Below are 20561 nucleotides of genomic sequence, written 5' to 3' on the forward strand. Positions count from 1 at the left end.
AATTATCAGTATCTAAATACTACACCAAAGGTTCTCTTTGCTGCAAATTACAGAAGCTACAGAAAGGTGGTTCAGGGACTGAAATAAATTCAAGTTACTTAGCCAGATGTCATGTTGCTGTTCTTAAATTAGAAGGAATAATTTTGTTACCAACAGAAAATAGTGTATTGCACTTGTATGTTAGGTTTTGTGGCAGTTTAAACAGTGGCTAAAGTTATCAAAGTTCTCCAAGTGTTTTTTCTTGTGATCATGTTTCAATGCCACATATGTTTTGCCTTTCATGATATTTAAAAAAAATATCATAAAGTACTTGCTATCTCTAAATTCTCAGAAATAGTTGGCAAATCATGCAGAACGTCACAGCATTAAAACTAGGCTGTCCAGGAAAAAAAATCATATGGTTTCACACTGACACCTGCAACCTATCTGCCATAGGATCTTAGTATAAAACGACAGCATTTCATTTCTTTCCTTTTTTTAGTAGGCATGTTTCTAGCAAATGAAATTCTGAGGAGGAAGAGAGGAAATAACTTTTCGCCCACTCTTGGGTAAGAGTGTGTAAGCTGTGTAACTGAAGAGCTTGTGTACTTTTTTCTAACTGTAGTAGTTTCTAGCACTATACTTAATTAATCTGAGTCTAGTTCTCATGGGGCTGTCTTTAACAGGTCTAGAAGTCAAATTGCAGTGAGAAGTCCTGTTTGCTCTTTGCAGACCTTTTTAGAAATTCCAAGACAGGAAGGCTGTTTATTTTTCCCACATCTGTTTTGTGCTCATTCTTTCAGACACTGTTTGCTGGATGCTCCTTTTCTTTTAACCACTTAAATTAGTTGCAGTGTTGCAAAATGTCAAAATAAGCATTAGTGGGTACCCTTTGTAAAGAATCAAGTTTTTATTGAATTGTTCTTTACAGAATTTAAAGTTGCCTTAGCTTTTCCATTTACTCAGTTCTATTGCAGACCATCACTGAATCAATAACTTTTACATTCCTTATGGGAACTATTTATACACACACAAGGTTGGTCTTAACAGAAAATTCAGTTCTGAAGTGGAAAAATATAGTACATTAACATTTATGAAGTGGTTAGTATTGGTTAGCTTAACATAACTCAGGGTTTAAAGTTGACTTGTTTTGGAACTGACAAGATTTTGTTACAAAGCAGAATTCCTGGTTTGCACCCAAGAAGAAGCTGAGATTCAGCAAAAAAACAAAAGTAGATGTATTACCGTATTTTCCGGCATATAAGACGACTGGGCGTATAAGACGACCTCCCAACCTTTCCACTTAAAAGATAGAGTTTGAGATATACTCGACCGCAGATTCTCCACCTGGAGTATAAGACGACCCCCGACTTTTGAGAAGATTTCCCTGGATTAAAAAGTAGTCTTATACACCAGAATATATGGTATTTATTTATTTCATTTATTTTGCACCCATCTCCCCAAGGAGCTCAATGTGGCGTAAGTGGTTCTCCCCATTCTCACTTAATTCCCCACAACAATCCTGTGAGGTAGGTTTGGCCGAGAGGGAATGACTGGCCCAAGGTCACCCAGTGAACTTCATGAGGATTGAACTCTGGTCTCCCAGGTCAATCTCTGCCCCATACTGACTCTGAAGTGCAGCTAAAATTGTCATCATGGCTGCAGGAAAAGTGGAGTACCGAAGCTCTGCTCAAATTTGTTCCAGCTTCTGCGCAACATTCTAAACCATGGTTTGGTGAACCTGGCTAGTTTCTGTAACTCTTGTTCAAGCAAGTGATTAATTTCAGCAGTATTCTTGTATAATGTTTCAAGGAATAATTTATTCAACATGTTGTTGTTCAGTTGTTCAGTCATGCCCGACTCTTCGTGACCCCATGGACCAGAGCACGCCAGGCACCCCTATCCTCCACTGCCACCTGCAGTTTGGCCAAACTCATGCTAGTCGCTTCGAGAACGCTGTCCAACCATCTCATCCTCTTGTTGTCCCCTTCTCCTTGTGCCCTCCATCTTTCCCAACATCAGGGTCTTTTCCAGGGAGTCTTCTCTTCTCATGAGGTGGCCAAAGTACTGGAGCCTCAACTTCAGGATCTGTCCTTCCAGTGAGCACTCAGGCCTGATTTCCTTAAGAATGGATAGGTTTGATCTTTTTGCAGTCCATGTTATTCAACATACTGTCTTTAAAAATCGGTTTCCATTCTCTTATATAGAAATGTATAGAACGAATCCTGTCTCCAGTAATACCAATTGGTACAGTGGTCACATTTTAGTTCCTCTGCATCATGTCGAAAAATCTTAGTTTCTACATGATCCAGTTGGGTACCACTGCTTTAAAGTGGCCTAAGCTATTAATTTGCTGTTGGAGCAGTGCTACTTACTCATGAAACCCATAGATAGCTTTGGCTATGCATTTGCCACATTTATCATAGCTGTCATCGGGAAGGATTCCAACTGACCAGACAGGTGGGTAGCCGTGTTGGTCTGCCATAGTCAAAACAAAAACAAAAATTCTTTCCAGTAGCACCTTAGAGACCAAGTAATTTTGTTCTTGGTATGAGCTTTCATGTGCATGCATACTTCTTCAGATACACTGAAACAGAAGTCACCAGATCCTTAAATATAGTGAGGGAGTTGGGAGGGGTATTACTCAGATGGTGGTGGGAATGGGTGATCAGCTGATAGGTGTGGAAAACCTGTTGACTTGCAGGGAAAGGCAAGGGGTGAGATGGCTAAAGATAGCTTTGTCATGTATAATGAGATAAGAATCCAATGTCTTTGTTCAGACCAGGTTTCTCCATGGTTTTAGGTTTGGTGATTAGTTGCAATTCAGCCACTTCTCTTTCTGACCAGACGTTTGGCGAGGGAGGTGCTTGTCTGCCCTTTTCTCTCTACGTACTTGTGATTGGCAGTACAATTGGTTGAAATATGAGGTGCTCCCAGCTTATTTGGAACTTTCCATACTTTGAGGGGCTTGGGGGTAGAAGCGTGGTGGTGGTGGTAGGAACAGGAATATCATCTGTACCTGTACAACCCCTCCCAAATAACTGCCACAGAGCTAATACCTCTGGTGGGGGGGCATTTATGTTGGATAAACACTGTTTCTGCTTTTCTCAGAGCTTTGATGGGTTGTTCGATCTTGTGCCTACTGGCTAGTAAGGGGGTTGTCTTGAGTATAGCCACAGTTTTCATCATTCATCCACATGTACCTCTCACCCTCTTTTATTTCCATCTTTCAAACCCTGAAAGGCTGCGTAGAGCTTCCAAAACGGCATTTGGTGCAATTTGTGCGCATGGATGGACAAACTGAAACTTAATCCATATAGGATGTCCCACGAGACTAGGGCCCTGCAGGACTTGATCTCCTTCCACAGGGTCTGTAAGACAGAGCTATTCCGCCTGGCCTTCAATTTGAATTAGTCTGTTCCCTTTTCCCTTTCCTCTTCTATGAAGAAGCCCTTTCTGGGACCCCACATTTAAATTCTTCCCTGGTCCCCTAGTAGGACCAGCTTGGCCAGTTACCCCTGGTGATCATTTGATGTTTACTGATGGGGTTTTCCCCTCCCCCCCACAAAAATGACCCCTGAATTTTTGAATTTTATTGATATTGATGCTGCATTTTATGTTGTATTGTATGCTGTTTTTAAGTCACATTTTAATCAATGTTTTATATTTGCTGTTAGCCGCCATGAGCCTGGTTTTTAAACTGGGAAGGGCGGGGTATAAAATAATAATAATAATAATAATAATAATTATTTTATTACTGTTGGTTGGAGGTACAGATCTTCTTGATGTCTAGGAATATATAAACTAAGGGTTAGTTTTTAAACTGGGAAGGGCGGGGTATAAATAAATTTATTATTATTATTATTATTATTATTATTATTATTATTATTATTATTATTTTACTGTTGGTTGGAGGTTCCAGTAATCTGAAATTAGGTGCATAACCTTTTGTTTTTTAAGAGTTATATCATATATAGCCCGCGTGAAACCTGGGATGTTTCTGGGGGAGCAGGTGTATCGGGCTGCACCAGCCCATTACCTGGTGGATATCCACTATTTGGAATACCGCAGACTACTCACTGCGGCCAGTCTGAACGTTCTTGACTCGGCGGTTTTGAGGGGAAGATTTAGAGGAGTTCCATATGGTCAGAGAACGTGCCATTGTGCTTTGGGAGAGGTAGAATCCACAGAACACATTCTACCGAGTTGTCCCTTTTATAACGACTTAAGGCAATATCTCATAGCCCCATATTTATTTCAGTTTAGTTCCCGATTAAGAGAAAGGCAGGTAGCATATCTGCTAAATAAGCCCACTGGGAAAACAACCTTATCGGTGGCTAAATTCCTCTTCCTGGCACTCAAGCGTAAAATCGAATGCCTCGATGTGGGTTATCTGTATGAGGTTCAGTAGTGCTGTCCTATTTTGTGTACCCCTCTGATGTTTTTAGTTTTATAATTTTGTATTGAGAAATGTTTTTCTTTCTGACTATCGGTCAAATAAAGGATATGTATGTATGAGTTATATCCTCCCGTCCAAGAGATTGGGAGTGCTCCTAGACCTGACCTTTTCATTTCCAAGTAATTGACACTTCTGAACTGTCTTCAAAAGTCTGAAATGTATTCATTCATTTAAAAATCCATCCTGCCTGATTATAAGAATTTTCAAAGTGACTCACAGTATAAAATATAAAACAAATGCAAAGATACAGCATTTAAATATTTATTTAAAGCACACTAATGTTCAATTTAAACTATACTGTACTTAAATTATCGATTATATATAGATATAGTTATCTAAAATGTGGAATGCATGGGTTTAAACTTGCTTCAAACCATGTTTTCCACTTCTGGCTTACTGCAAATTGTGGTTTGTAAATTCAACTTCTGTATAGTACTAGTTCATAATTATGTCTCCGAGACCATAGGTTGATATCGTGTTTGAACTGAGCCCACATCTAAAATGAGGTCCAATAAAACAGCTATTCTGGAATTGACTAGCTATCACTAACAGACCAGCAATACTTCAATTTTCTCAGAACAGATATTAAAAGTAGCAAAGAGTACAATCATATGCATCTTCCAAATACCCTTTGGGCCACTTGTTCAAAACTGATCACATGTCTGTCTCTTCTGACAGAGGAAGATTTGACTGGTCCCATCTAGGCTCACCCTTTGGCAATAAGGATGTGGGTGGCACAGAGCCTAGGGTTTGCTGATCAGAAGGTTGGCGGTTCGAATCCCCGCGACGGGGTGAGCTCCTGTTCCTCTATCCCAGCTCCTGCCAACCTAGCAGTTCGAAAGCACGTCAAAGTGCAAGTAGATAAATAGGTACCACTCCGGCGGGAAGGTAAACGGCGTTTCCGTGCGCTGTTCTAGTTCACCAGAAGTGGCTTAGTCATGCTAGCCGCATGACCCGGATGCTGTAAGTCAGTTCCCTCGGCCAGTAACGCAAGATGAGCGCCGCAACCCCAGAGTCGTCCGCAACTGGACCTAATGGTCAGGGGTCCCTTTACCTTTAATCATCCATTAAGGCTTACATTTTGCACATTTATTAGCTAATAAGATCCCATGCGTCCTGCTTCTGCCTTCCCCGCTGCCACTCTGTTGAGGTGGTGGCTAGTACACAATCTCCACTGGGGGGTGACTCTGTGGGGAGGTGCAATATGTTCCTTCAATGTCTCGTTTGTTATCGGAATTAACCAGACAAGTCTCTCCACCAGCTAAGAACGGCATGGCCGTTCTTAGTTGGTGGAGCGATTTGTCTGGTTATGTTCCTTCAAGTTCTTGATACAGTACTGTGCACTCCCTCTTTATACTCATTCCCCGATGATCATAATGACGGGGATTTTGCTAGTGTTTTATAACGCCACCTGAAAGGTTTGATTTGTTATACCTCGTGTCAGTTTAATTGGCAGCGCTCCTTGAAGGATGAATTGGTGTAAAATGCCTGGTGGTTCTCTTTTTACAATGACTTTCCACAAGGGGAAAGTGATTGTTTAATCCTGACAGTAGGGTGGTCTCTCTGCTCATGCTGTCATCATGGAGTGAAAAAGTTGGAATTCAAAACACTCATGCATACTTTATGCTAATACATAGAGATAAAATGTTAAACTGATCGCGTTATTTTGGCTTATGTTTTCTGCATAGCCCCTGGCACTAACGTCAGCCTGCTTCTCCTGCATGGCCCACTTAGTCTCAGGTTGTCGAGTTACGACACATTATTTTGATTTGGTAACTCTCTCTTTTTCTTTTTTACTTCAGGCGTCTAAACAGAAATAATCTTCAACTCCTCTCTGAGTTGCTGTTTCTTGGGACTCCAAAACTCTACAGGCTGTAAGTAGAAGCTATATTCTGTATTCATTGTGGAAGACTTTGATATGCTTTGAGTGCTTTTAAGTTGTAAATGAAATATGCCATTGTTTTGTCTGCTCCTGGAGTCAGTACACCTTTAATTCTTGATTTCTCTTGCTTTTTCATAATTTATGTGCTCTCCTCTGAATTATTTCTGTTCCATATTTTTTTAACTCCTACAGTTGACTGATCTAACTTTTCAAACCAGATTAGTAAAAATCCTCTTCTTTTTAGTTTGCTACTGGTTTCTGATGACATGGTCGATTACATTCTGGGTGGAAACTGGCTTGGAATATCTCCGCTCCCCCTCTTTGTTTATAACAATATTGAAATGAAATGGCTTAAAGAACCCAAAAGCAAAGTTACAATTTAAAGAGTGTTGGCATTCTTGTGGTCTGTAATTTTGATTCCTGACTTGTGGGATTTTATTGTTCTCTAGTATGGCACACGCTGGAATTTTAAAATCAGAGTAAAGGTAAAGGGACTCCTGACCATTAGGTCCAGTCGCGGACGACTCTAGGGTTGCGGAGCTCATCTCGCTTTATTGGCAGAGGTAGCCGGCGTACAGCTTCCGGGTCATGTGGCCAGCATGACTAAGCCGCTTCTGACAACACCAGAGCAGCGCACGGAAACGCCGTTTACCTTCCCGCCGGAGCGGTACCTATTTATCTACTTGCACTTTGACATGTTTTCGAACTGCTAGGGGTTAGCAGGAGCAGGGACCGAGCAACGGGAGCAGTAGTAGTGAGTGAGCTGTTAAAGGCCTTTGGTGCCAAGTGTGTTGTGTTTTGTCATATTCTCTCTCTTAATTACAAAGGCTGGGACCCAAATAGATACACAATTAGTGCTTTGGGCTTCGAATCTCACTTGAGATTCAAGTCTTGCAGAGTAGTAAATCACTTTTGAAAACGAAGTACTCCTCAGAAGCAGTTTGTGATGATGGCATGGGCTCTTCTGTTCAAAGAAAATGAGCAAAACAAAGCGAGACAGAAAGAATCACACTGGGCTATGCCTGCCCAAAGAATCCTTGAATCCTGGCTAGTCTCTTTAAAGCTTTGGCAGAATAAATTATTAACATTGTAAACCTTGGGGGCAAACTTGAAAAAAAAGTCCACAAACAGTCGACCTATACATTAGATACATTTTGATGTTTTGGTAGATATTATCTCAAGATTAATATGTAGATATACTATGTGAAAAGGTACCTACATGTTTTAACAGTATTTTAAAGGGAAAATTGATAATTTTAAAAAATTAAATAGATGCTTCAGTATGAGCACAAAATACACAAAAGGGCCAGAATTATTACTGATAAGTGTATTTTAAAAAATTATTTTGTTCAGGCCTTGGAGTTTTCTCAAAAATTTATTGTGATCTATGTGTACTAGCAGGGGATGTGGGTGGCGCTGTGGTCTAAACCACAGAGCCTAGGGCTTTCTGATCGGAAGGTCGGCAGTTCGAATCCCCGCGACGCGGTGAGCTCCCATTGCTCGGTCCCTGCTCCTGCCAACCTAGCATGCCAAAAAGTGCAAGTAGATAAATAGGTAACGCTCTGGCGGGAAGGTAAACGGCATTTCCGTGCGCTGCTCTCTGGTTTTGCCAGAAGCGGCTTAGTCATGCTGGCCCGGAAAAACTGTCTGCGGACAAATGCTGTCTCCCTTGGCCAGCAAAGCGAGATGAGTGCCGCAACCCCAGAGTCATTCACGACTGGACTTAACTGTCAGGGATCCTTTACCTTTTTAATATGTGTACTAGCAGTTGAAGGAAAGGTTAAGCCCATCAGCTGCTTTCAAGGAGTAGAGTTGATGTCAGCTATGTAAATCTCAATGAAATAATGTTTGCTTTGAGAGCCTGGTATGCACCACATCACAACATCTTGCTTTCCACTTACTTTTGTAAAGATTGCTTCAGGTTTGTTTTTTTTGTTAAGGTTCTAAAGCTTAAAAGTTTATACCAAATTATCGCTTCTGTTTCTTTCTGATTCACATAAATTAAGCTTGGTTCTTGTACTTCCGACAACTTTGTTATCAGGCTGTTGAATGTGGCATTTGAATAGTGTACACTGATCCATGGTAATTGAAGTTAATGGAATTTTGTTTGGTGTAAGCATTCATTTAGTCTCTTTTGTGGGAGGCTCACGTAAAACCTGTGGTTCCACCCACATTGAATTCCAGCAGTATGATTATTTTCACTGGCAATGCTAGTGTAACATACATGCTTCTGATTATACTCTGAAATAGGCACACAGGTATTGTCAGGTAACAATTTGTGCCACTTATGTATACAACTTTCTACTTCTGTAAAATAATCTTTAAATCTCTATTGGAACAGTAGAGAGGGATGCTATAACTACTAATTATATTTCACAATTGAGAGAACCGTTGAGTAGTATCAAATATTCATAAATAGCGGGGGAGAGGGAAATAACTTTGTTGGGGTGCAGGTGTGTGAGAAAGTAATACATTACATAATTACCGTCTCATAAATGTGGGGTGCCACAACAGTGTACTGCAACAGATAGTATAACATTCTTGATGTTTAGGGATTATTGTTGATCAAACAATGTGTGTTTGTGTGACAGTGTGTTTGTGTCTAGTTATAATGTGTATTACAACAGCTTGGTAAATGTACAGTCATACCTCTGGTTACGTTTGCTGTGGGTTGCGTTTTTGCGGGTTGCGAATGTGGCAAACTCTGAAGTGTTTACTTCCGGGTTTTACCATGCGCGCATGCGCAAAAGCATTCTGCACATGTGCATAAGCGTTCTGCGCAAGTTGCGCATGTGCAGAAGTGCAATATCGTGCTTTTGCGCATGTGCAATATTGCTGCTCGAGGTGTGGACTTTTCAGGGTGCGAATGGCACCCTGGAACGGATCGTGTCCATAACCCAAGGTACCACTGTAATGGGGTGCTTTACCTATAGCTCAAATCACATGTTTCTTCAGGTTAAATGCTGTCACTGCCTTTTTAACATCTTAGCTCATGTGCAGATGTTGCCAGTTTTCGTCAGTTAGTACTTCTCTCCTGTTGTATTACGTTTACTTTTTAAACTTTTAAAACACGTCAATGCACTTCTAAGGATCACCTGACATCCAAAGTTAAGTGAATCATGTGATAGGTAAGGAAGCATATATGCTTGTTGCATAGTGTAAATGCAACACAAAGAGGGCGCACTCCATATATGAAATATTAGACACGGTTGGGTGCCGCCAGCGGCCAGCTTTCCTTTCCTTTGCTGTCTGCTCCAATTTCTCTTTGGCTGAGTTGAGAGTGCGCGGCGTGTTCAGGTCAAGATGTTTGTTCAGAAATAGAAGTACAGTTGCAGCTGTGTTTGGAGCAGGAGGCTAGTTTAAATAGCATTACCATTTATCCAGTCCATTAACAGAACTCTGTAAAATAATATCAACTCTACAATAAGCTACAGGGCAGCATCATAAAATTACAAGCACTTGATGACAGATGGGAAGTGTAAGTAACGAAAAGTGATATGTTGAATATTCAAGAGACAATACCTGATTCCCCCCCCCCCCCCGCCCAAATACTTTGTCTCATTGGTTGTAGAAAGTTTCTTTGTGTTTTTCACCTAGCTTAAGTATGAAAAATCATGTTCCCAGTAAAGTTTGCAGCAGGTCAGCTACTGGTGGCAGTATTTTTTAAAAAATACTGTTGTGATGTCAGATTGTTATGTGTTTTCTCCTCTTAAGGGCAATGTAAACCAGCCATTTTAGGACCAAGTAGGTAATGATTTTGATGTTTGTCTGTATCTCTGGTTCAACAAGTACGGTATTATTCTTTCTTGGAATGACCTACATTGTCTCTAGTGACCCACATCCTAACACATAGAGCATTAGCTATAGCACCTTTATGCAGAAAAACCATTACAGCCTACTGAGTGCTTATCTGAGACAAATAGATTTTGACTGATTAATTTGACTAGTTAGGCTACAGTTCATTGATTGCCGTTTGCTGCAGGGTACTGATTTTGGACCCAAAGCTCAGTGGTTTTAAAAGATACTTATATAGGTACTGTATTTCTAAACATACAAAAGTTAGTGCTTTAATGTAATCCTCCTGGTAGGCAAATTGTAGCTAATCAAAACAAAATTTTTTTTTTTAAAAAAATCCTTCCAGTAGCACCTTAGAGACCAACTAAGTTTGTTCTTGGTATGAGCTTTCGTGTGCATGCACACTTCTTCAGTAGCTAATCAAGAAAACCTACAGTGGAAGAACTTGCAATTTATACGTGGATTGATATGGAAAAGCATACAAGAATGAACTTAAATATTATCAGGGTTTCCTGAAGCTGAAATTTGCTTAATACTTTGTTCTTTTTCTTTTCTTTTTTTAATGATGGGAGGAAAAGGTTTTCTACATAATCTGACTTGTTGCCCTGGACTATCCATTTAGTGCATTGGTTCTTGTAGCCCCTAACAAAAGCACAAAGCTGCAATGAGGAACCCTTGAAAAAAAAAATCCTCCTGAATTAATTTCTGCCAGCTATGATTAAAGTGTGTGGTACTAGATGTGTCAGACACCATAGTTCTCCGCTTCATTTTACTCCTGGCCTCTTTGGCCCCTGCCACAATGAATCCAAGAATGGTTACGCAGGAATTGCAGGTTACAGTTGCTACGGTTACCGTTGTCCAGTCGTATCGACATCATTACTCATCTAGTGAGTTACCATGATAGCTACCGCTGACTCCCATTCCTGGGAACACTGAAGCCGTTTGAGGCAAAAGAGATGAAAGCTCTTCTGATGGCTCTTATGTTTTGGGGATGAGACATTTTTTCTGTTTGCACGATCAGCATTAATATCTGTTTCATAGTAGTACCTTGAAGGGAGGTGAGAATAAAATTTGTACTGCATTCAAATAGCACAAATAGCATGTTGTTGCTACAAAATGCATAGTATAGAGGAAAAATTTGACACATTCCTGTTGGTGTCTGTTTTTTTCCTCCTTAACCCACGTATGGTCAGAAAGGGAGTATTAGCGATTTGGCTTTATAACACAAGTTATATCCAACACCGTTTCAGTGAGACTAAATGAGCATGCTGTTTAAACCACACCTAAGTTTAAATCTGAGTAAACTTGCTAAGCACTTTCAGAGTTCAGGTAGGTGGCTTGGACAGTTAAAACATAGACAAGGAATGCCCAGTTGTGGGTTTTAATGTTCCTTCCTTCTTTCAAAAAGGGGATCAACAAAGGACATTAATTGGCAGATTAGGGCCTCTGTCTGTAACAACACTGCTGCCTGTAAATTGTGCTAAACTTACAGTATGTGGGTGGAAAATGGGTTAAAAGATGGATGAGCATTAGAAGAAAAATAATGTAAATTGGAATAAGGCAGTGTTTTTTTTTTCCTGGGGGGACACATACCCCTAAACATTTTGTGAATATAAGTTTGGCCTCATATTTCAATATGAGTAGGAAAATTAGAGTACCCCTAAACATAGAATTATTATTTTTTTTAGAAAAAAAAACACTGGAATAAGGCAACAGATTTTAATTAGAAGAGCATTGACAACATTGTAACTTTATGTCCTGCTTGGTGTGTGATGGTGTGTGAAAAGCGATAAATACTTGAAGCAGTGTCTACTTAATTTTGCTTTTCCTTGCTTTTAGAAGTCTGTATTGTTGTGTTTTGAAATGTACCGGTAATCATAATAAAAAAAAACCCTGATATTTAATTGAGCAACAATATAATTGGTTAGACCATAATTGTCAAGAAAATGAACAGCATTGTGGAACGTGATCGCTGCCGTTGGAAAGTGTTAACTCTTTTTGTAATGCTTGTAGGCTTCCAAGAAACATCTGGTTGGTAACTGTTGGTAATAGGATACTCAACTAGGTAGGCCTTTGCCGTGACTCAGCAGAGCTGAAGTGTGCTGTTCAGTTTTTGCATACCAATATTAGCATGAATCTCTAAACCTCCTTAAATTGGCATTCTTTATAAACTTCAGCCTGGGAAGATTTTTATTTTCTCCCTTTTAAAAATTAACGCTGCCGTTTTGCTTTTTGTGAATTAAAGGTGGGTGGGTTTGTTGTTGTTGTTTGTAGAATGGAAACCATAATATGTGATCATTTTCTGCAGACTGCAGCACAGGTACTAACATTTTGATAATGCCAGCGATAAGGTGTAAGCGTTCTTCTCTGTAGTGAAATGGTAGAAAAGTCTCAAAGACGAGTCTTTTATCCCATCATAAGCACTTGTTTTCTGGCAAAAGAAGACTTTGGGGGCCTTTATTCTACACATGTAATGATTTGATTTCAACATAGTATGTAATGGAGTCAACTGTGCAGATGGTTTATTAAGGTGTTAGGTTCTGATTTTTGTCTTACTCAAAGCATTTTTTCTCTCCCAAATATAGTTTTAAACATAAGCCATGCAATAATACATTTTTGCACAAATGAGCATGCAAGTTCTACAAAGTGCAAGTGTGCTTCACATGGTATCTAAAACAACATGGACTCTTCTGTGTTTTCAAGAGGACCTTTATTTGGATCATTATTTTGAAATTTTGATTGAATTGCCCTCCTAAACTTGCTAGTCCTGGCTGCTAAAAAAGAATTTCACATGTTAATACAAATGAAATCATTGGAATTGGATAACCTTTGTAGTGTGCAAGAAATAGTTTTACTACCGACTGTTTTGGATGCAGTATTTGCCTCAAGTGAACTTTGTCACATTTTGTTGCACCTTTTGTCCTCCTTTAGTTCATACTGTATTTCTATTTATTTATGCTTCCCCATTCAAGAACAAAAACAGTCTAAGTCTAGTATTTTCTTAAATAATGTGATGCTGTTTCCTTGCTTAAAGGAATTGTGCTCGATTGCTTGAAGCTGTAAGTTTTCTTTAAGAATATTTAATACGAATTTCTAACTTTGAGGCTGCAGATTTTATTCAAATTTTCCTTCCACCCAGTTATACAGGATTATTTAAAACCTACCCATGATAGCAACATATCTGTAGACCCGAGTAAACCTGAGTAAAGTGTGTGTGTGTGTGTGTGTGTAACAGAGAAAGAGAGAGAGAGGTGTTTTCCAAAGCAAAATACCACATACTGCAAACTTCAGAGCAGTTTACTGCCCATTCCGTCCAGATATAATGAAATAGATGTCAGTCTATCCAATTCAATTCACCAATTCCTTTTTGTAGGGTTAACTTTGAAAGTTTTGATAAATCTGATATAGGAAACGAAATCCCAGTGAAGGAAGTAATTAAAAATGCCAAAAGGTCAGGAAATGCCATTATCGTATGGCACAGAAAGGGGGCAAAAAATGTTATCAACTGAGCACCATGACTCTTAGCTCATGCTATGTGTGCATCTGTGTGTACCCATGTAATCTTCATTAACTAATTCAGAAAGCGGGAAGAAGGAATGAAAACAGGATAATGACGGAAGAACATGCAAGTGCAAGCCATGATCGTGGTGAGAGATTAAAGTTCGCGGTAACTGAATAGCTGAGAGACGCTCAAAGGAAAGTTGATTGCTTCCCCTCCAACTGTTCCAATTGATTGAAAAAACCTCTAATTTAAAGTTCTGTTTGTTCTCTGTCTTAAACTATCAGAATTTCCTTTTAGAACTGGGGGAATGCTCTGAAAGAATCCGAGGATAAGAAGTCATTGCTGGCCAACAATTGTTCCTAATCCTCACAAAATGCTGAAGAAATTAAATTTATTCTTTATTGCTTGAAGTGTTACCTAGGTCACTGGGCGATGGGAAAATTGAACTGGAAGTTGAGTGGTGCAATCTTTGTTTTCTGTCTAGATGCTTAACCTTAGACACGACAAGGCATCTTAGAGTGTTGTGGGAACGAGGTTCAGAGTATTAAGACCAAGACTTTTATTACCCTGTATTTATATTGGGATGTGCTGTCAGGAGATGAAAATGTTGTGTTTACATTTGACTATTAAATGATCATTTAATTAACATCTAAGTGTGGGTGGGCGGGAGAAGGACTTGTAAAATTCTTTACAGCATTTATTTTTTCTGTGGAGGCTTAAATATTCATGCTGCCTAAAAGTACATCTGCAAAAGGCATTTATGTACTTCTTCAAGACAGATGGACAGTTTTAACTTGGATCTTTCGCCACAGAGTGCTTCAAATATAGTACAGTATGTTCCTAAAAATATTGTTTTCGCTTTAATGTCAAGAAATGTATGTGCAAAAGTTACAAATACTTGCAAAAATTGGAATAACCTTTAACAATTTTTATGAAAACAACTGTCCTGTTAATCACCCAACCTATTTTCTTATATGTAAAACATGTTTACTTCGGTAAGAGTTCTGTGGTGAAACTGAATGGCTTCTGATAAGTAAGATCTTAAATTGTTGTATTTACCCTCTGTTGTGATCTCAAAGAATAAAATGAAATTGCCAATAAAATGCAACTCTGCTTTGCATCATACAAGCCAGTTTCTCTTTTTGGAGAAACTGGTAGCTGTCCAAACATGATGCTTTTATTGTAGACATCCAAAAAGTCTTTCTGAACAAGAGCTCAATTCAGAGATGATTCCAAAACATTGTTTGCACTGACCATATTTCAGAACTTAAGCCACAGTTGGAGCTTGCAAACATATACAAACTGTGGTTTAGAGTTGCTAGTCTCCTCTTGTTCCTATGGTGGTGAAGTTGGAGGGAAAGCTGTAATTACAGTATGTCACTTTGCACAAACCCTCGGCTGCAGATCCAGTTGAAATAACGGCTTCCAATTCAGCATTGTTGGTCTACTGCAGGGGTGGCCAACTTCCAAGAGACTGTGATCTACTCACAGAGTTAAAAACTGGCAGTGATCTACCCGGTTCAGGTCAAAGTTGTTGAGCATTTTTTTTAGGAAGGAAAGCACTGTTTTGGGGGGTTCATGTAAAAGTTGTTGAGCTTCTTTAGGGAAGAGGAAAGCGACGTTGAGCTTTTTTTTAGGGAGGAAAGCCCTGTTTTTGGTGGTTCAGGTCATTTTAGGGGTGCAGGGCAAAGACATTGAGATATTTTTTAGGGAAGCCAAAGTTTTTTAGCTTCTTTGGGGGGAGCCACTGATCTACTGGTGATCTACCACAGACGTCCAGTGATCTACCGGTAGATCACGATCTACCTGTTGGACATGCCTGGTCTACTGCAAACAGTGGTTTATAAATTCAGATATTATACAGGTCCATAATTAGGCTTCCATGACCAGGATATACTGTGATGTTTGAATAGAGTCCATATCTAAAAGAATTGAGTTCCATATCTCTGGAATTGAGTTGCTATCTGTAATGGACTTGCAAACTTGCAAAACACTGACAGTCTTAGAACCACTTATGAGGTTCAAAATCGCATAGAGAATACCAACACCAGAATACCCCTTGGACTGCTTGTTCAAACCGGAGCCCGTTCTGCCTCCCTGCACATGTGAAACTAGCAGGGAGACCTTAATGTAGAGGTGTCTTCACGAAAGCAATGTCGTATGAGCACCCCATATGTCTTGAATATCTGTGTTAAAAGGCAATATAAGAAATGTAGTAATGAAACTGTTCTGTGTTTCTATTCTCAAAAAAACTGTATGTGTACCTTTTAAAAATGCACGTCAGTACAGAATATTGATCAATGTCACATTACTCTATTTTGCATTCTGAAATATATATGTAGTGGATGTGTTTTGAACACTAAACCATGGTTTGTTGTTGTTGTTGTTGTTCAGTCGTTCAGTCGTGTCCGACTCTTCGTGACCCCATGGACCAGAGCACACCAGGCACGCCTATCCTTCACTGCCTCCTGCAGTTTGGCCAAACTCATGTTAGTAGCTTCGAGAACACTGTCCAACCATCTCATCCTCTGTTGTCCCCTTCTCCTTGTGCCCTCCATCTTTCCCAACATCAGGGTCTTTTCCAGGGAGTCTTCTCTTCTCATGAGGTGGCCAAAGTACTGGAGCCTCAACTTCAGGATCTGTCCTTCTAGTGAGCACTCAGGGCCGATTTCCTTGAGAATGGATAGGTTTGATCTTCTTGCAGTCCGTGGGACTCTCAAGAGTCTCCTCCAGCACCATAATTCAAAAGCATGGTTTAGCCTTATGAAAATGAGACTTGGAAAGATTTGCATTCTCCTCCCCAAGTGTGGCTCCAATGTGATCAATAGCTTCCTGTTCCATTAACTGCAGTTTAGGGTGCCTTCCAAAACAGACTGCCTTAGATGTATCAGTGGGGTTGAAGGTGCCTAAACAGATGTCTTCCTTTGAGCAGCAAGCCCTGTATACTGTGTGGGAGAAGGCTAGCTACCACTAGGTTTGCTTTAGGTAAAGGATATTGTATTTTTAAAAACAAATAAAGTAACATTTTTGCCCAGGGATTAGAAGTTAGATGAGAATTTATTTTCTCTCTCTTTCTCTTTTAGATTTGTGGTGGGTTTAATCCCATTTGTGTGTTACCCTTCTCACAGTGATCAATTATCTATGAACAGGTGGCTTGATTAACTGAATTTGGCTTAGATTAATAAACTTAGGCCACGTCCGTTGTAAAAACGGAAGTAACTAGGACTAAACGTTTCTCCCAAGTTTATAGAAAAAGCAGAAAATAAAATACAGAAAGACCAATGCAAAAACACTTTTTTATTTTATGGAACCATGAAACATGGCAGCTACTGCCTTTTCTGCTTTAAATAAATAAATGAATCTACTTTGATTGAAGCGCATCCACTTGCAAAAACAGCTGGCACCACATGGGTTCTGATGGGGATGTGATTCCATGGTGTGACTGTTACAGAGAACACTATCCACCTGTTTCACCTAGTGGTTGGTGTTAAGTCGTGGGTGCAATGTCTATGCCTGTTGTCTTTATCCATGGAGTTTTCTTGGCAGGGGTACTGGAGTGGCTTGCCAGTTCCTTCTCCAGGTGAATCACATTTAGTCTAAACTCTCTGCTATGACCTGTCCATCTTGGGTGGCCCTGCATGGCATAGCTCATAGCTTCCCTGAGTTATGCAAGCCCCTTCGCCACAACAAGGCAGTGATCCATGAAGGTGGAAAGCAATGACAAACCTAGACAGCATCTTAAAAAGCAGAGACATCACCTTGCCGACAAAGGTCCGTATAGTTAAAGCTATGGTTTTCCTAGTAGTAATGTACGGAAGTGAGAGCTGGACCATAAAGAAGGCTGATCGCCGAAGAATTGATGCTTTTGAATTATGGTGCTGGAGGAGACTCTTTAGAGTCCCATGGACAGCAAAAAGGTCAAACATATCCATCCTTAAAGAAATCAGCCCTGAGTGCTCACTGGAAGGGCAGATCCTGAAGTTGAGGCTCCAATACTTTGGCCACCTCATGAGAAGAGAAGACTCCCTGGAAAAGACCCTGATGTTGGGAAAGATGGAGGGCACAAGGAGAAGGGGACGACAGAAGATGAGATGGTTGGACAGTGTCTTCGAAGCGACTGGCATGAGTTTGGCCAAACTGCGGGAGGCAGTGGAGGATAGGGGTGCCTGGCGTGCTCTGGTCCATGGGGTCACGAAGAGTCGGACACGACTGAACAACAACAAGCAATGTCTATATGACTTCAGCTCTTCATGTAATCAGCTCTGGCTAGTGATTCAGCATGCTAGCAAGGATATGCTAGGAGTTAAGTCTAACAATCTCCTTTATTGCAGTAGGAACTTGACTGACTGGAGGGAAAGGGCGAGCTCCTTTTATACTCTCAGGAACAGGAGTTGGGGAAAGGATACATTTAGATTTTGGCGGGACCCAAACAGAGTAAGGATCCAAATTGTGCCAACAAGTTAACCAATAGCAACTGTCACCGCAACCGTTTGAATCACCCAGGAGCGGGAAAGGCAGTTACAGAACTAGCAGTGAAACTCATGTATGCATATTAAACCAATACATAACAGTTGGTACCACTAATTTTCAAGTGTCTTGCACGAGGAACATTCCAGCAGGACAGCTTGTCAGCCTTCTATGCAAATTGATGCCCCCAAGTGGCCCCCAGTTTCATCAGTTGAAATAAAAATGTTAATGGATCAGTTAAAGCAAGGGGAAAGCCCCTTGCCCAAATGGGATACAGTGAGGGGGGGAAGTATTTGATCCCCTGCTAAATTTGCCCGTTTGCCCTCTTGACGAAGAAATGACCAGTCCATAATTTTAATGGAAGGTTTATTGTAGCTGTGAGAGACAGAATAACAGCAGGGAAAACCCCAGAAACCCAATTTGTGTTACCAGGCCCTGAGCAGGTGGGCTTTTGCCAGGGGAAAACTACCTTGGATCATTGTGTCATACTTTCCCACCTAGTGAACAAATATTCTAGTGCTCCTACTTTAAAATTGGTACTGCGATAAAAGACATTCACCTTGCACATTCCTTTGTTGTTGTTCAGTCGTTCAGTCGTGCCTGACTCTTCATGACCCCATGGACCAGAGCACGCCAGGCACCCCTATCCTCCACTGCCTCCCGCAGTTTGGCTAAACTCATGCCAGTCGCTTCGAGAACACTGTCAGACCATCTCATCCTTCTGTCGTCCCCTTAGGCAGGTTGAATAAATAGTGGACCATTTTTAAGTCTAGTACTTTTTATGCTTGAGTGATCAATGTATTTTCCATGAAAAAAGTGATCAATACACAATGCAGAAGCTTACACACACACACACACACACACACACACACACACACACCCTACATAAGTGGGAAAGGATTGCCTGCAACCTAGTTTTATCTGTCACTCAAATTCAGGTATCGTATTAAGGTCTTCACTCATTTTGAGTGAAAATTTCCTGCCATATCCTCATGTTAGTTTGCATAAGCTTAGTGTGTGTAAGTTGAGGCTCCAGTACTTTGGCCACCTCATGAGAAGAGAAGACTCCCTGGAAAAGACCCTGATGTTGGGAAAGATGGAGGGCACAAGGAGAAGGGGACGACAGAGGCTGAGATGGTTGGACAGTGTTCTCGAAGCTACTAACATGAGTTTGGCCAAACTGCGGGAGGCAGTGAAGGATAGGCGTGCCTGGCGTGCTCTGGTCCATGGGGTCACGAAGAGTCGGACACGACTGAACGACTGAACAACAACAAAGTGTGTATCAGTCTTTCTGCCTGTGGAGGCACAGCGTATGAAAGCCAGTGCAGGTATTCATAAAAGTATTCAGAAATCCAATTGTGGTCATCTTCAAACAGACCTATTGATTTTAATGGATCTGCTTTGAATATGATTTAACTGAATGCCACACGTACGAATAAATGTGAGGATGGCAAATGGGATCTTGCCCATTCACTCCTCTTTCAACCACCATATGCTCTGTGTTGTATTTGCACAGATGCCTGTGCATATACACCCATTCCTGCCCCCCAGGAGGGATGTAGCTCCGTGGTACAGTTCAGTTCCTTGCACTATCTTGTTAAAGTGATGAGGCAGTAGGGATGTGAAATATTTCTTCCTGAGAGCCGTTGCCTGCCAGAGTAGACAGTACTGGGGTGGCTGGAGAGAGAGAGACCATTTTTGTGTAAGGCAGCTCCTTATATTTTGCACCAGCTGTTAATATGTTTATTGATTTAAAAAAAATGCGAATGCTCACTGTGTACGCTGCAATTATTATTGTTGTTGTTTAAGAAGAAGTCCGTCCCTTGAAGAAACGATAACAGTGAAACGGGGTTAATGCAAGCTAGCCGCACGTCGGAAAACAGACGTGGACGCCTAAGAGACTTGAGCACCTTATTGCATTGAATTTTTTGCACATTGAACATTGCACTTATGGAATCTTAATTGCCTCTTTTGAGACATTTGTACATGTTATGGATTATATCCCTTCCGGTTGTATATCTATACTGTATATACCAGCAATGGCGAACCTATGGCACGCGTGCCACACTTGGCACGCAGAGCCCTCACTGCTGGCATGCACACCATCAACCCGGTGGCGGGTTGTGTGAGCGAGTGGGCAGCAGGAAGAAGAGCCCAAGTCATCCCGGGTCGCCTTGCGAGGGCGGAGGTGCGCCGGCAGGGCGGGGCCTGGGGCGGCCCCAAAGCCATAAAGGGCTCAGCCGGAGGAGCAGCAGCGTTGCGGAGCCGGAGGCCAGCGTATCCCGTCGGAAGGAAGGCAAGCAAGGCAGGTGGGCGAACGTGGACTTGGCGCTGGTCCCTCGAGGCGATCTCGGTGTGGCGGTTCCGCTGGCGAGCGCGGGCAGCAGCGGCAGCAGCAGGAAGCGCCCAGCATCCACTTCTGAGTCGATTAATCTGAATCAAAACCCTAAGAACTGTTCTGCTTGATGAGGCCTGCT

At 41.1% G+C, this 20561-nt stretch overlaps 1 protein-coding gene across 8 annotated transcripts in view; it reads left to right on the forward strand.

The window, feature by feature from the left end:
• Positions 1-20561, forward strand: part of SLIT2 (slit guidance ligand 2) — a 226834-nt gene that overhangs the window by 22353 nt on the left and 183920 nt on the right. For all 8 annotated transcript variants that reach the window (XM_033161243.1, XM_033161248.1, XM_033161244.1 and 5 more), the window contains exon 4: positions 6241-6312. In XM_033161243.1, coding sequence (XP_033017134.1) covers positions 6241-6312 — 72 coding nt within the window. The remainder of the gene's footprint in view (positions 1-6240; positions 6313-20561) is intronic.

This window comes from Lacerta agilis, chromosome 9, assembly GCF_009819535.1.
Source record: "Lacerta agilis isolate rLacAgi1 chromosome 9, rLacAgi1.pri, whole genome shotgun sequence".
NCBI lineage: Eukaryota > Metazoa > Chordata > Lepidosauria > Squamata > Lacertidae > Lacerta > Lacerta agilis.